This window comes from Mastacembelus armatus, chromosome 20 (genome assembly GCF_900324485.2).
Source record: "Mastacembelus armatus chromosome 20, fMasArm1.2, whole genome shotgun sequence".
NCBI lineage: Eukaryota > Metazoa > Chordata > Actinopteri > Synbranchiformes > Mastacembelidae > Mastacembelus > Mastacembelus armatus.
Window position 1 is genome coordinate 236,102 of NC_046652.1, and position 14,009 is coordinate 250,110.

The 14,009-nt window shown below is 40.5% G+C and overlaps 2 protein-coding genes across 3 annotated transcripts in view; one reads left to right on the forward strand and one right to left on the reverse strand.

Annotated features, from left to right (window-relative positions):
- Positions 1-1,384, forward strand: part of dnah5l (dynein, axonemal, heavy chain 5 like) — a 94,813-nt gene extending 93,429 nt beyond the window's left edge. For both annotated transcript variants that reach the window (XM_026291773.1, XM_026291772.1), the window contains exon 98: positions 250-1,384. In XM_026291773.1, coding sequence (XP_026147558.1) covers positions 250-483 — 234 coding nt within the window. In that variant the 3' untranslated portion in view covers positions 484-1,384. The remainder of the gene's footprint in view (positions 1-249) is intronic.
- cavin4b (caveolae associated protein 4b) lies at positions 1,102-8,665 on the reverse strand. Its single transcript, XM_026291775.2, has 2 exons — positions 7,904-8,665; positions 1,102-3,640 (listed from the first exon to the last, which is right to left on the reverse strand). The coding sequence occupies exons 1-2, from the start codon at positions 8,264-8,266 to the stop codon at positions 3,068-3,070; spliced, it is 936 nt and encodes a 311-aa protein (XP_026147560.1). The 5' UTR covers positions 8,267-8,665; the 3' UTR covers positions 1,102-3,067.
- Positions 8,666-14,009: the final 5,344 nt, after the last annotated feature.

The window sequence follows — 14,009 nt, forward strand, 5'->3', positions numbered from 1 at the left end:
AAAATTTGTTTTAAATGAAATAAACTAAATTACGATGTAAAGAAATAGTGAAATTATGATCAATAAATTGTCAAAAAATAAAAGTAAAGTAAAATATAAAATAAGTAAAGTGTAAAAAAGTAAAAAGACTATGTGAGGAAAAAATAAAAAGTAATAGCCTACATAAGAGAGATATAATAAAAAATGTGAAAATAGATTTTTTTTTTAAATAATAAAAATTGACACAATTCCTCTCTGTGGTCCTCTCAGGTGCTCTTCACACCTCTTCCCGTGGTCCATGTCTACGCTATTAGCTCAGCCAATATGGCCAACAGTAAACGGCAGCCAGGTGGTGGCGGTGCAGTCAGCCTCTACTTATGTCCGGTCTATAAGAAGCCGCGGCGGACCGACCTGAACTTCATCTTCTCTCTGCAGCTGAGGAGCATACAGCAGGCGGAGCACTGGACACTGAGGGGCACTGCTCTTCTCTGTGACTGCAAGTAATCCTCCAACTGTGCGAGTGATTAGCCTGACCATTTTTTGTTGTTGTTGTGTTTAATAGAATATAGTTGTTAAATAGTTTCATTTCTTTAAAAAGTTAGCTACTAGAGACATGAAATGTTTCATAATTGCATAAATACTTTCATAATTTAATATATGAGGCAGGTTTGTGGCCATGAAATAGTAAATTAAGATAAGAAGAACCTTTATTGTCACAGCAGCAAGTAAGGCACAAGATAAATTATAGAAAATAGAAAAATTAAACAAAGACTTGTAAGAACTGAATGTGGAAATATGTAAAGTTGACTCTTGAGTGAGTATCGAATACATTCACTTTCTGGTTAATTGACACGAACTGATTTACAAATTCAGATTCAGTTTTTCAATGCACTTACTTTTGTACCATCAATTTTATTAGTAACACTTTAACTACTAATTGTACAATTCAAATTTAAGTAATATATATGATTGAAGTCCATTTTCTTGTGATATTTATGCCTATAAATACCTGATATCTGTGTACATTTACTTTGAGAGTGCTGTGAAGATGACAAACATCTACAAATATATTTTTTTAAAAATCTAATATTAGTTTTCAATCAAACTCAGTTCATTAAGTAATTCAGTATAAGTTTTCTTTATTGAAGTTGATTTTGAAGATTACCTTCACTGTGAATTCATACAGATTTTTTTTTAATTTATCCAGTAGATATGGCAATGAGAAAACCAAAGTCAGTACAGGCTTTAACAAGAAAAGAAACAAATGTGATCTCCAAACACTACCACCCTTAATATCAAGAGTGTCCCACTGTAATTTGTTTTTCTTTATTTCTGTGATTTCCTTTTCTTTCTTTGCTGTGATAGATTTTCCAGTGACAGTGAAATAAATACACATTATATGCTGTTTTGTCATTGGCTTATCATACTTTTGTTAAAGAAATGTTATTTTCTCAATATTACAAACACAAACCTGGTTAACATAATATCACTGACAAACTTCAGTCATGCACTCACTAACAAAAGATAAAAACAATCATGTAACTGCATAATTATAAGGTTTGGAATAAACCTCAGAAATAGTGTTGTTTTGTCACTGCTGTCAAGGGAAAACCTCAGAATACAATGGATTTAATTTAGCTTGATTTCATATACTGTTAGTCATAGTTTTAATAACCAATCATGAAATAGGATACGTGGGGATAAGCCCCACCCCCTGCACAGTACAACACAGAGCATGGGGAGCACATTAACACAGTCAGAGTAAATGGCAATGTCTGTGCTAAAGCTAAACTAGCTGCCTCTGGCCATGTTTGATAAACTGATGGTTTCTTTGTCAGGAAACTTAAACACAATCCTCCTGTTCTGAAACATTCAGCTGAAGTATCTAGTCTGCTGGTCAGCTGCAGGATCTTCTCCTTCCATTCAGACAGAGGAATCTGAGCTGTTTGTAAAGACAGATTCAGAGAAATCTAAACAAATCTGGGTGAATAAAATGTTTAAAATACAATTAGTGTATAAAACACTGTGAAAATGAGCCATAAAACCATTTCTTTAAGGTACATTTCCCACTGTGGAATATAATCAGGGGTCACAAGCCTGTTTTTTCTCAAACTCTTCTCACTGTTACTGACATACTAAAACAGTTTTTGAAACTTAAATATTCTTTTTTAAATCATTATTACTCATTTTAATGCTGTTAAAGCTATGCATCCACAACCCTGGTGTTTTAATTGTGGTATTTTAAGGTAATTGAAAAATGATATGTTACGTGGCTCTTCCATACTGACATTTGTCCAAAAATCATCAGTTCACTAATGTCTAATTTACTGTTTAAGCAAACACAAATTTTCAGGTCTTACTCTATTTTAATCTGCTCTTAGGTGGTAGACCAATCAAAATGATTTTACACTAAAGGATTTCAGGGTCCTGTTTTTTCCCAGGACCAGAATCAGGACAGGTCTTTGTGTTTATATGTGTACATGGAACAAAGGAAGTCCCACTCTGACCATTTTCTCCAAACACAAATAATTTCTTTTTTTTACAGACATGTTAACTTCTCCCTTTAATCATATTACTCACACTGAGATTATTTTTTTAATCACTTCTATCATCAAACATGTTTTACAACCAAACATACCATCACTCCATTTTAACCTTGTTCTCCAGCATCAACATGCAAAAACAAGTGAGCAGCAGCAGTATGATAATCTGAGACGCTTTGTAAAGAGATATATATATATCTATATATATATATAGATATATATATATCTATATCTATATAGATATATATATAGATATATATATATCTATATAGATATATATATACACATACACGCTAATTTGATGTATAATGTCCAGACACACACAACTTGGTGACTTCAGGAAGTCCTTTGGTTGTTGTTCATGTTCAGTTAGATTGGCTGTGTGTCTGGTCCATTCTTTGCTCACATTCTTTATCAACTTTCAAATAACCTATTAGCCCTCTTTCACCTTTGCTTTGGTAGCAGTGACCATTAAAAGTTGACTTGCACTGTGTGGTCTCAGAAGTCCAAAGAAAATGGCCCAGAGCTTGTCAGAGTCTCACAGCTTATGATAGCTGCTTCATATCATACATTGGCACCTCGGATTCCTCTGCCTTGCCCTCATCAGCAGCTGCTTTGGTGGAGACTGGGCTCGCCTTGCGCCCCTTAGGAGGAGGGACAGGCATGACTCCCTCAGTGCCACCCTCGGCTCCTTCCTGGCCCTCTGCTACAGTCCTCTCCTTCTTCAGGTTGAGCTTGGCTGGGACATTTTTGGTGATAGTCTCCTTAAGCCTCTCGCCTGACTGCTTCAGCCTCTCGCCGGACTGGCGGATCTTCTCACGCCTCTCAGCTGTCACGATGCGCTCGCCGAGCTTGTTGACTTTCGATCCCAGATTCTCACGGGTCTTGGTCATGTTCTCCTTGGAGAAGGTGGCTTTGAAGCTCTCAATGCGTGTCAGGCCTGTCTTTTTGACACGGCCGGCAGTTGATGAATCTGCCTCTTCCACCACCATGTACTCCTCGTCTGACTCTGGAGGGAGCTCAAACTGGTCTGGTTCCACTTCAGCTCTGGCCCCAGTGCTGCCGCTGGTGTCAGCTGGTTCATTGTCTGGCATAATGGCCTTCACCTCTTGGTTGCCCTGAGAAGTCAGAAAAGAGTGTGAACCCTGGAGAACAATATTATTTATTATTATATTTTATATTATCATCTAATGAGACTTTTAGGGGAGAATTAGTATTAAATATAAAAAATTTTTTGTTTTCAAAATTCTGTTGTTTTTAGCTGAAGTGTGTCCCACATACTTGAGTTGTTGAGCGTGCAGGCCTTGATCCTGCCTCCATAAATAAACTGAAGCACCTGTTTCTGCAGCTCAGGTCCCTGCTCCAAGAAGCTAAAAATATCAGCAAGCACCATCATATGGAGCAGAACTGGATCGGTTTTAGCTTCTGACCATGTCATGATCTGTAACTGTAAGATCATGTTACACTGAAAATGGAGTGTTGAGGCAGAGGCTTGAGGCAGAAACTGACCCACATTCAATCAGATGTAATTGGCTCAATGAAAGTTGACGCTGCTTCATGATCAGTCCCCACGTATGTATGTTGCCTAATGATGTACCATAAGTAAAATAGTTACTTAAAAAAGAATCATTATGGCCAGGAGTGTAGATAAGGCAGTTTTTAAAATTTCAATCTGTAGTGAAATGTGAGCTTGGTAGATGTACTAAGCTGACTTTGCAAAGACATTGGTTTAACAGGGACCTCCTTCAACCTCCTCAGGAGTCCTCAAAGGCCCCCAGACACACTTCTGGACAGCTGAGCTGTAAGGTAATGTGTGTCATTTTTTAACCCACTGTACATAATTTAACATGATGATGCAGAAATTTAAAAATATAGTTGGTGAAAAATTAAATTTCTAGTTAGCTGAGTAATCTCTAGCTGGCTAATAGGAACCACAGGGTTTTTATTACGTGCATCATAGACACTGTATGACACCTGATAGAGAGGATGGCATTTTCAAAGCTCTGACAGAATGCATATCATTCATTAGTAAGCCACACATCAGAGGAATGTAGCAGAGTCAGCTTACAAGCTAAAAGTAAGTTCAAGAATACACCAACCAAATGACCATCTTCTTAATGGACATGTTGTGTCTCATTTGTTGAATCCAAACACAAGCAGAAATTTAAAAACATATTTGCTCTAAGGACTAGAATTATTTTTGTTGGATATTGGCATCTTAGACAGTTGCTGAAGTGAACATGTGTTGTTTCCTGAAGCCATGTCTAAATTAGGTTACAAAATTTGCTACCATCCTGCTCGTTGACAGGCCAAAACCAAAATATGCCCTGCCTGGAACAGGTAATTTGTCCCATAGCCACACTTAAATACTGCACAGGTAAATACCCTACATAGGTTTCCATACAAATGTAACACTTAAAAAAGGAAATACATGCTACCATACGCTGCAATTATGCAAATATCAGGAGTTGGTTCACTTGGCCCTAATTCTCCAGTTAGTGCCATTAAATCACTGCACAGGACACAATAAATGACATCAACAGAAAATCTTAACCATGCCTTTGTTGAGAAAGATGAAAAACATGATGGAAATCTGACATTTATGCTTGTTTGATGTATTGATGTGAGCAAGAGTACGGGCTCCTTGTGACTCTATACAGATCTGTCAGGTCACATGTTTTATATCCCCATTTTTTTTCCATCAGAGAAAACAATCACTGTATTTTTCTCCCATTTTGCTTTTATTTTCCTATTTGCTACCAAAGAACACTTGCTTTCACTTCCTAACTTTACTTACCACAGAACCATGAGATTGATATTTCATGGTTGGTCACTATTGGCGATGCCAGCTTTTGGTGCTTGACATGTTTTAATACAGCAGAAGACTAAAATCCAATACCCAGCCATATCAAACATTTTAAAACTTTACCCACTGCTCAGTGTTTGCTGATATTAGTAAGGGCCAAAGATCATGAGTTTTGTGCTGAATCCCCACATTTTCTGTTCATGATCACTAAAAGGGGTTTCCACCATCAGTTCTAACTGCAACCTGGCGGTCTGTTAGCAACTAAGAAAGTCATTTTTAACCCTCAACCAGATCATCATTTACTAATCCAGTTAATGTAAGGGAGAGAAAAAACACAAGTATATTTGGATGTACTTGGGCTTTATACTGAGAATAACCTGGCCTGTCAATGTTCTGCTGGCACAGTCACAGTACACAATCCACACAGCAGCCCTGCTAAACGAAGACTTCAGTATGTTCCATTAGTAGGGTAAAGAAAACAGAGCTGTGGCTTTCTCCAAAACACAAATCCATCCATCCATCTTCTATACCTGCTTTTTCCTGAAGGCCAGGGTCACGGGTATCTGCTGGAGCCTATCCCAACTCTCTCTCGGGTGAAAGGCAGGGGTACACCCTGGACAGGTCACCAGTCCATCACAGGGCCACATAGAGACACACAAAGACAGACAACCTCACACACTCACACTCACTCCTACGGGCAATTTTAGAGTCACCAATCAACCTAACATGCATGTTTTTTGGACTGTGGGAGGAAACTGGAGTACCCGGAGTAAACCCACACAAGCACGGGGAGAACATGCAAACTCCACACAGAAAAGCTGGGTTGCGAACCCACAACCTTCTTGCTGTGAGACAACAGTGCTAACCACTCAGCCACCATGCTGCTCCCAAACACAAATATGGTTTAAAAATCACATATTTTGGAGATCATAACTACTTCTCATACTGAAGACATTCTTAAAGCACACAGAGAAGTGAGAGAAATGCCTTCAATTAATATGTGCAATAGCAGATAGCATAATAATACTAATATGTTGAGTGTTTTTATAGGTTGAGACATGTAGAAGAACTGCCATTAGGCTTTTGACAATGGGGTCACATAATTAATTTATCTGCACTTTTTGTTTTCTATGATAACAGGTTCATTCAAATGATTCCTGTTCCATGCTGCATTTCAAATCCAGGTCATTACTGGGTCATTACTGGGTTTGCTCTTTAACAACAACAACAACAACAAGACCTCAGAGTTCCATAGGTATTACATCCACACTGGATGATTCTGCAGGACAGGGTTTATATCCAGGACCATTTTAATTGCCAAGGCAGGGATTGTACATCAGCATTTTGAGAAATGAAAGTAAGGGTGTAGAAGTCAAAATGGTGATTGGGCTCCAGTGTTTCTGTCTTGTCACAGATATATTTCAATCCAATTTGTTTTCATTAACCATAAGTACAATTTCAATAATTTTGCCCATACAGCAGTTGGGTTAGACAGAGTTGTCCAACTATTTGTATGATATAAACTCTTTACACATGAGGAAATTGTGTGCAAAGGATAGCTTGACCTCCAGCAGCTACGGCCAGTCTCTTGCTGAGGTTTGATCAACATGTGACACTTCCAGTACTACAACCTGACTCTGTACATTACAGAGTCCAAATTACAGTAACTAAACTACGTCTGCATCTGGGATTAGTCAACAGTTCTTTGATCAGATTACTGGGTTGAAAATAGCTAATATAAGAACATGTTTCAAATTATGTCATATAAAAATGTTTCTTTCACTCTAAGATGGGTCAATTTGAAGCAAAAGGAATGAAAAGCTTACATGACCACACTGATGTCACTGTTGAGTGTGCAGAAAACTGTCAGGACAACAGCCTATAAAATGTTATGTCTAAGTAAAAAACATTCTCTATTCGCTCCTGATCCGTAACATAACCTTTCAGCATACTGAGGTTTATCCAGGGCTAAAATAATCAGGTCACCATCAAGCTGGCAGCTGCTAACTGTGGAGCCCAAAGAGGTAAAATGAAGCCTGGTGTGTGTGCATTTGTTGCTATTTCAACCCACAGGATGAACTGAGGCATTTGTCGGCTAATGCTGTTTGGAACAACTCAGAGACGTGAATCAGCACAGACATACAAGCATCACTCAATGGTCACAGGTGTTGTCTCACAACAGTTACTTTCTTTCAGAATAAATCACAAGTCTAAATCCTTAGTGGGTACCAAACCTCTGGAGACATTGTACACAAAAATGCAAAATCTCATTTAGTCCCTGAAAAAAACAATGTTTTTACAATAAAAACATAATAGAGCCCTTTTTAGAAATGAAAAGCCATTTCCCCTTTTTTCTTGGGGAATTCTTTTAAGTATGTAGGGGTCAGGTAGGTTTTTCACAAAATCTATTTGAGATCCATACAGCAGCTTAGATCTATGACTACCTGTAGTGAGGTAATATACCAGCCTACTTTCTTTAAATCCTGAGACGTTTATTTTACAGTGAATTTAGCCATGGGTTAATCAAAGAAGTCCAAAAAGTACTCAACATTAATGAGAAGTATATGAATCTTACCTGATAAATGACCACCCTAAACTTGTTTTTGGCCAAGAGGTCTCCTTGGGTGGCCTCCACTTTTTTCACCCTGATGTTCTGATTCTCCACACGTACCCTGACATCCTTAATGTGGCGGCTGACCTTGCGGGTTTTCTCCAGCAACCGGTCAACGGTGCAGCTGGTGGCTGCATGATCACTGGTCAACTTGACAATGTCAGCCTGGATGGTCTTCACGGTGTTCTCCAACTCCAGCTGCCGCTCCTCCATACGTTGCTGAGTAGTTTGGACACTGTCCATGAGGCCCGCCACGCGCTCCAACAACGCCATGATGCTTCCCGAGTCATCTCCACCACCCGTCGGCATGCCCGGTTTGTCTGTCATACCTGCTGGCTGGTTTGTCTGTTAGTTGTCTAGTTGCTGGATTGATTAGCAGTTAGAACCCAGTGATCCAAATATAAAAGGAAAGGATGAAGAAGAGAAGGGTGGATGATGATGCACAAACTCCTGCAGAATCTGGTGCAAGTAGCAGTAAATACTCAAATTTTGAAGGACAAATATCATCAAAGAAATGAAAATAAGAACATTTGGAGATTCAAAGAAAGAGAATGAATAAAATGAAGCAAGACCAGAAATCTGCTCTGTAAGAACAAGGACAGAAAGAAGCAACGCAGAAGGACCAGATCTACACTCTACAACTGCACATTGACCCTGAAACCTGTCAGATCAAGCAAAAGACTCCACCCTGCTGACAAGAAGGGAGGGATGACAGGAGTGAGGAGGGAGGAATGGAGGGGAAAATGTTACAGTCCCAGCCTCCCTCTATGTTCTCAGCTGCTAAAAATAACAAGTAAGAGTAAAGTGACTCCCTCTGCCTCTTTGGGATATGAATATATAAAAAGGAATGAAAACCCCTCCCATCTGCTCCTCCATCATCCATCTATCAGCTCTCACATTTTCACTTGTTCTGACTTAATCCCTGCCTCCACGTTTGACTCTTTTGGCATCTCCAGTCCTTTAAATGAACAGCTAAGTTTTCAAAACACATTCCTAATGTGAACTCTTGCCATCTTTATTACATCGTGGAGCCAGGTGACTCTGGGTAAATGAGTTGAAATGTGGTGGGATGTCAAAACAAATAAAGCTAAACAAAAGCTGTACAAAACTCAATATAAAAATAAATATACAGTATAACACTAAGAACTAACATGATGGTATGGGCAGATGAACCATGAAGAAAATCTTAGCAATGGTGCACAAATTCATAAAGTGTCAACGGGAAGCTAGAAGTAGAGACAAACATACAGTATGGGAATTTGATATAGGTGGCCTGGAAATGCTTGGACAAAACCTTTGGGGAAAAAAAGTGCTTATCCCATAGAAACATCTGGAGTCACCGTTTGGAAGAAGACACTGCGCTCCATAACTATGTGTGACCACTGAAAATGTTTAACTGGCCTTTTTCAGTCATCTCTCTCACTTCCATCTGACAGAACGGTAACAATCTATTTATAATGAATTCAGCTGTCTGCATATGCCACATAACTCATGTTGCAACGGTGGCGTACTCCAAGTCTGTTTTACTCTTTTTACACATCTTACCACACTGATCTTATTAGACTCAGCACGTTAAAAAGCTCTGCACAGCGCCTGAATGCAGCCTGTGTAGACACAGATAGAGCTCACATGATGCTCACAATGGAGAGTGGTAATGATTGGTATCTACATTACCCATTAGCTGGAACACAGATGGTTGCTGTCTTAGCCTTATTAGCTGATGTGGCTGCAGTATCGCTTTAATTTCCAGCAAAAACTGTTTTAAACATTTGTTCCACGTGTTGCCCTTCACACTAAATTTGTTAACTCAGGTGAATACTCCCAGGGGATTTCCTTTGTGGATATATTTCTGAAGTGTAGATCTTGTTTCACGTTTAGAGACATGAAGATGATCTTTGGAAAATCTTGGTGTCCACTGGTCTAAACCAGTGTCTGATGTCATTAATGAACAATGAACATATGTTAAATCTTTTGTTTTTGCACGCATAAGCAGTGTCCTGTCATATTTGGATCTGTCAAGAGTGGTCACTGAAGTGCCCTGGATAGAAATATTTCAAAATCCTGTAAAGAAGCCCACAGATAAGCAAAACCATCCAGAGGAAATAGGAAGAAAGAAGGCTGTGAAGAGAATAAGGTGAGTTGAGAAAGGAGCGAATGAATCAGACGAGGAGAGAAGGGGACTCCCCACACTTTAAATACTCTTCACCAGCTGCTGTCCATAATTATCCTGCCGACTGCTATATTTAATTCCACCTCCCTGGAGAAGACATGGATGCTTTATCAGTCACCAGGAACACTTGGCTTTTATTCCCACTTCAGTCTACATGGGTTCACATGTTTAACCAACATGTTCTAATCACACATGACGCTAGCTGACAAAGCATTAATATTTGATGCCAAAGGATGCTCCAGGAAAACTACACAGGGCCAGATGAGCCCATGTTAACACTCTTCTCTATTGAACTCTTATGTGTTGAAAACCCTGTGCGTTGCCCTTCAGTGACTGTATGCCCCTTCAGTAGACCTATTTGTCACTGTGGGAAGGGGACTGACATTGGTTTAAGACACTGCCAATTCAGTGAATTAGAGAAGAAAATCCATCCATCCATCCATTTTCTATACCCGCTTTTCCTGGCTGAGGGTCACAGGGATCTGCTGGAGCCTATCCCAGCTCTCTCTCAGGTGGAAGGCAGGGGTACACCCTGGACAGGTCACCAGTCCATCACAGGGCCACATATAGACACACAAAGACAGACAACCTCACACACTCACTCCTACGGGCAATTTTAGAGTCACCAATCAACCTAACATGCATGTTTTTTGGACTGTGGGAAGAAACTGGAGTACCCGGAGTAAACCCACACAAGCACGGGGAGAACATGCAAACTCCACACAGAAAGGCCAGGATGCGAACCCACGACCTTCTTGCCGTGAGGCAACAGTGCTAACCACTCAGTCACCATGCTGCCCAGAGAAGAAAATATTTCATCTAATTATTACTTTGGTTTTGTATAAATTAAGTAACTTTGGCAGGAGGGTTTAGATTTTAGCTGTGGTGGGGATGAGGTGTAGTGGGAAATTGGCAACCCAAAACACACCTCTCTTACAGTACATTTATCCAACCTGTGGTGTGTGGGCCTGTGAGTTATTTTGAAACCAAAACTAAATCTGGTACACTGACGATAATAAACACTTTCTGTAGTGAATAGTGGTTCACTATTACTATACAATAAGACTGCACACTTCTATGCCAAAGAGGCTTTTCCAGTTATTGGCATTAGACATGACAGCAGTACAAAGACAGCAAACATACAGACAATGGAAACACAACAGAGGACCTTTTTATGTCAATTGCCAAATCCATGAAATTAATCTGATGGGAGAAACGGTGAGTGCTCCAGCCATGACAATTTAGTACTCTGGAAAAGTGGTTATGTAATTGTTTCTTCTTCTATACATACACGAAAGCTCTTGGCATTCAGATTGGTAATTTGATATTTGTAACATGATGAAAACTAATCATATAATTCATCTCTTACAGCAGTTTCCCAATTCAATTCAATTCAATTCAATTCCGTTTTATTTGTATAGCACCAAATCACAATACAATCATCTCAAGGCACTTTACAAAAAAGAAAAAAACCCAACAAATCCCTTATGAGCAAGCACTTGGCGATAGTGGAGAGGAAAAACTCCCTTTAACAGAAGAAAAAACCTCCAGCAGAACTGGGCTCAGTTTGGGCGGCCATCTGTCTCAACCGGTTGGGGTGAGTGGATAGAGGAGAGAGAAAAGAACAGTAACAATAAACAACAAATAGACACTGCAGGTTGGTGGGGCCAGTAACTGCACATCAGCAATATACAGCTCCAGGACCAGGGACACCTGCAGAAGTTACAGAGAGAGAACAGAGAGAGAGGGAGAGAGCACAAACTAGGGGAGAGAGAGAGCACAAGGTTAGTAACATTCAATTTAATTAATGGGGATTTTAACCATGTCAGTATTTCGGGAACTCTGACCAACTTCAAACGGTATGTGGACTGTGCAACACGAGAAAATAAGATTGTTGATCTCCTTTATGCCAATGTGAAGGAGGCATACAGCTCTTCAACCGTCTCTCCGCTTGGTGGCTCAGACCACAACTTAATGTATCTAGTACCAACATACAAGCCCGTAGTAAGACAACAGTCAGCTACCAAGAGATATGTGAAGGTTTGGTCAAAGGATGCTGAGCAGGCCCTGCAGGAGTGCTTCAGGGTTACAAACTGGGACCTTTTCATGGATGCTCATGGTGAGGACATTGAAGGCATCCAGACTACATCCAGACTACATCCACTTCTGTGAGGACAATGTTGTTCCAGCCAAAAAAGTTTCTTGTTTCCCCAATAATAAGCCATGGATAACTAAGGACATTAAAGGCCTCCTCAACAAGAAGAAAAGGGCATTCATGGCAAGAGACAAGGGGGAACTCCAAGCTGTGCAGACGGAACTCAAGAGGAAGCTGAGGGAGGCAAAGCAGCGCTATAGAGACAGAGTAGAGCACAAGTTGAGACAGAATAATATCAAAAAGGTTTGGAATGGGATGAAAATAATGACTGGCTATAAGAAGTCACACACTGCTGTGGAAGGAGACTCAAAGTTTGCTAATGAACTTAATCTGTTCTTTAATAGATTTGGCACCACCTCTGCTTCTTACTCTGACCCAGTGTCCTCACACACCATCCCTCCTCCCTCCACCAGCTTAGCTGATGCCTTGTGGTCTCTTCACATCCCTCCACCCAACATCTCTGCCAATGCTGCCTCCCCATTGCCAACTGATACCATCTCCTCTATCGGCAGCCATACAACATTGAAGTATACCTCATCTCCAATAACTCCTCCTCTGCCCTCATCATCTGACTCCTCATCAACACACTACACAGGCCCAGCCTTTGCCACAGAACAGGTGAGGAAGGAGCTAACCAAACTAAAGACCAACAAAGCAAAAGGACCAGATGAGATCAGCCCCAGAATACTTAAGGTGTGTGCTGGACAGCTTGCAGAGGTTTTTCAGCAACTCTTCAACCTCTCTCTGAGGCTCAAAAAGGTGCCTAAGTTATGGAAAACTTCCTGTATTGTCCCATTACCAAAAAGAACCCGTCCCAGTACCCTTAGTGACTTCAGACCAGTAGCACTAACATCACATATCATGAAAGTGTTTGAGAGACTGGTCATGCAACACCTGAGGTCTCAAGTGTCTGAATTTCTGGAGCCCTTGCAGTTTGCATATCAGGAACACACCGGAGTGGAAGATGCCATCATCTTCTTAGAGAGCACAGACCATACTCCCTTCTGGTTGGGCAACACAGTGAGACTCATGTTCTTTGACCTTTCAAGTGCTTTCAACACTATTCAGCCCCACCTGCTAAGTGCAAAGATGCAGGATATGGAAGTTCCCGCAGACTTGGTGGAGTGGATCACAGACTACCTCACTGGGCGGCCACAGTTTGTTTGTTTAGATGGCTGTGTATCCGATGTGGTGATGAGCATCACTGGTGCACCCCAAGGAACTGTACTGGCACCATTCTTGTTTACACTCTACACCTCAAACCGCTACAACTCAGGAACCTGACACCTCCAGAAGTTCTCCGATGACTCCTCAATCATTGGATGCATCAATAATGATAACAACACTTGATAAAAAGCTTTGTTGATTGGTGTAACAACTGTCTAAAGTTCAATATCAAGAAAACCAGAGAACTGGTGGTGGACTTTAGGAGAAGCAGGAAGACCCCAGTCCCTGTCTCCATCCTTGGAGAGAAAGTAGAGATTGTGGACTCTTACAAATATCTTGCAGTCCACATGAACAGTAAAGTAGACTGGTCAAACAATACAGATGCACTCTTCAAGAAAGGACAGAGCAGACTGTTCTTCCTCAGGAGACTCTGTTCCTTTGGCGTGTGCAACAAGCTGCTGAAGATGTTCTATCATTCTGTATTAGTGAGTGCACTGTTCTTTGCAATTGTGTGCTGGGGAGGTGGCATCAAGGCTGGTGAGACCAATAGACTAAACAAGTCGATCAAGAAGGCAAAA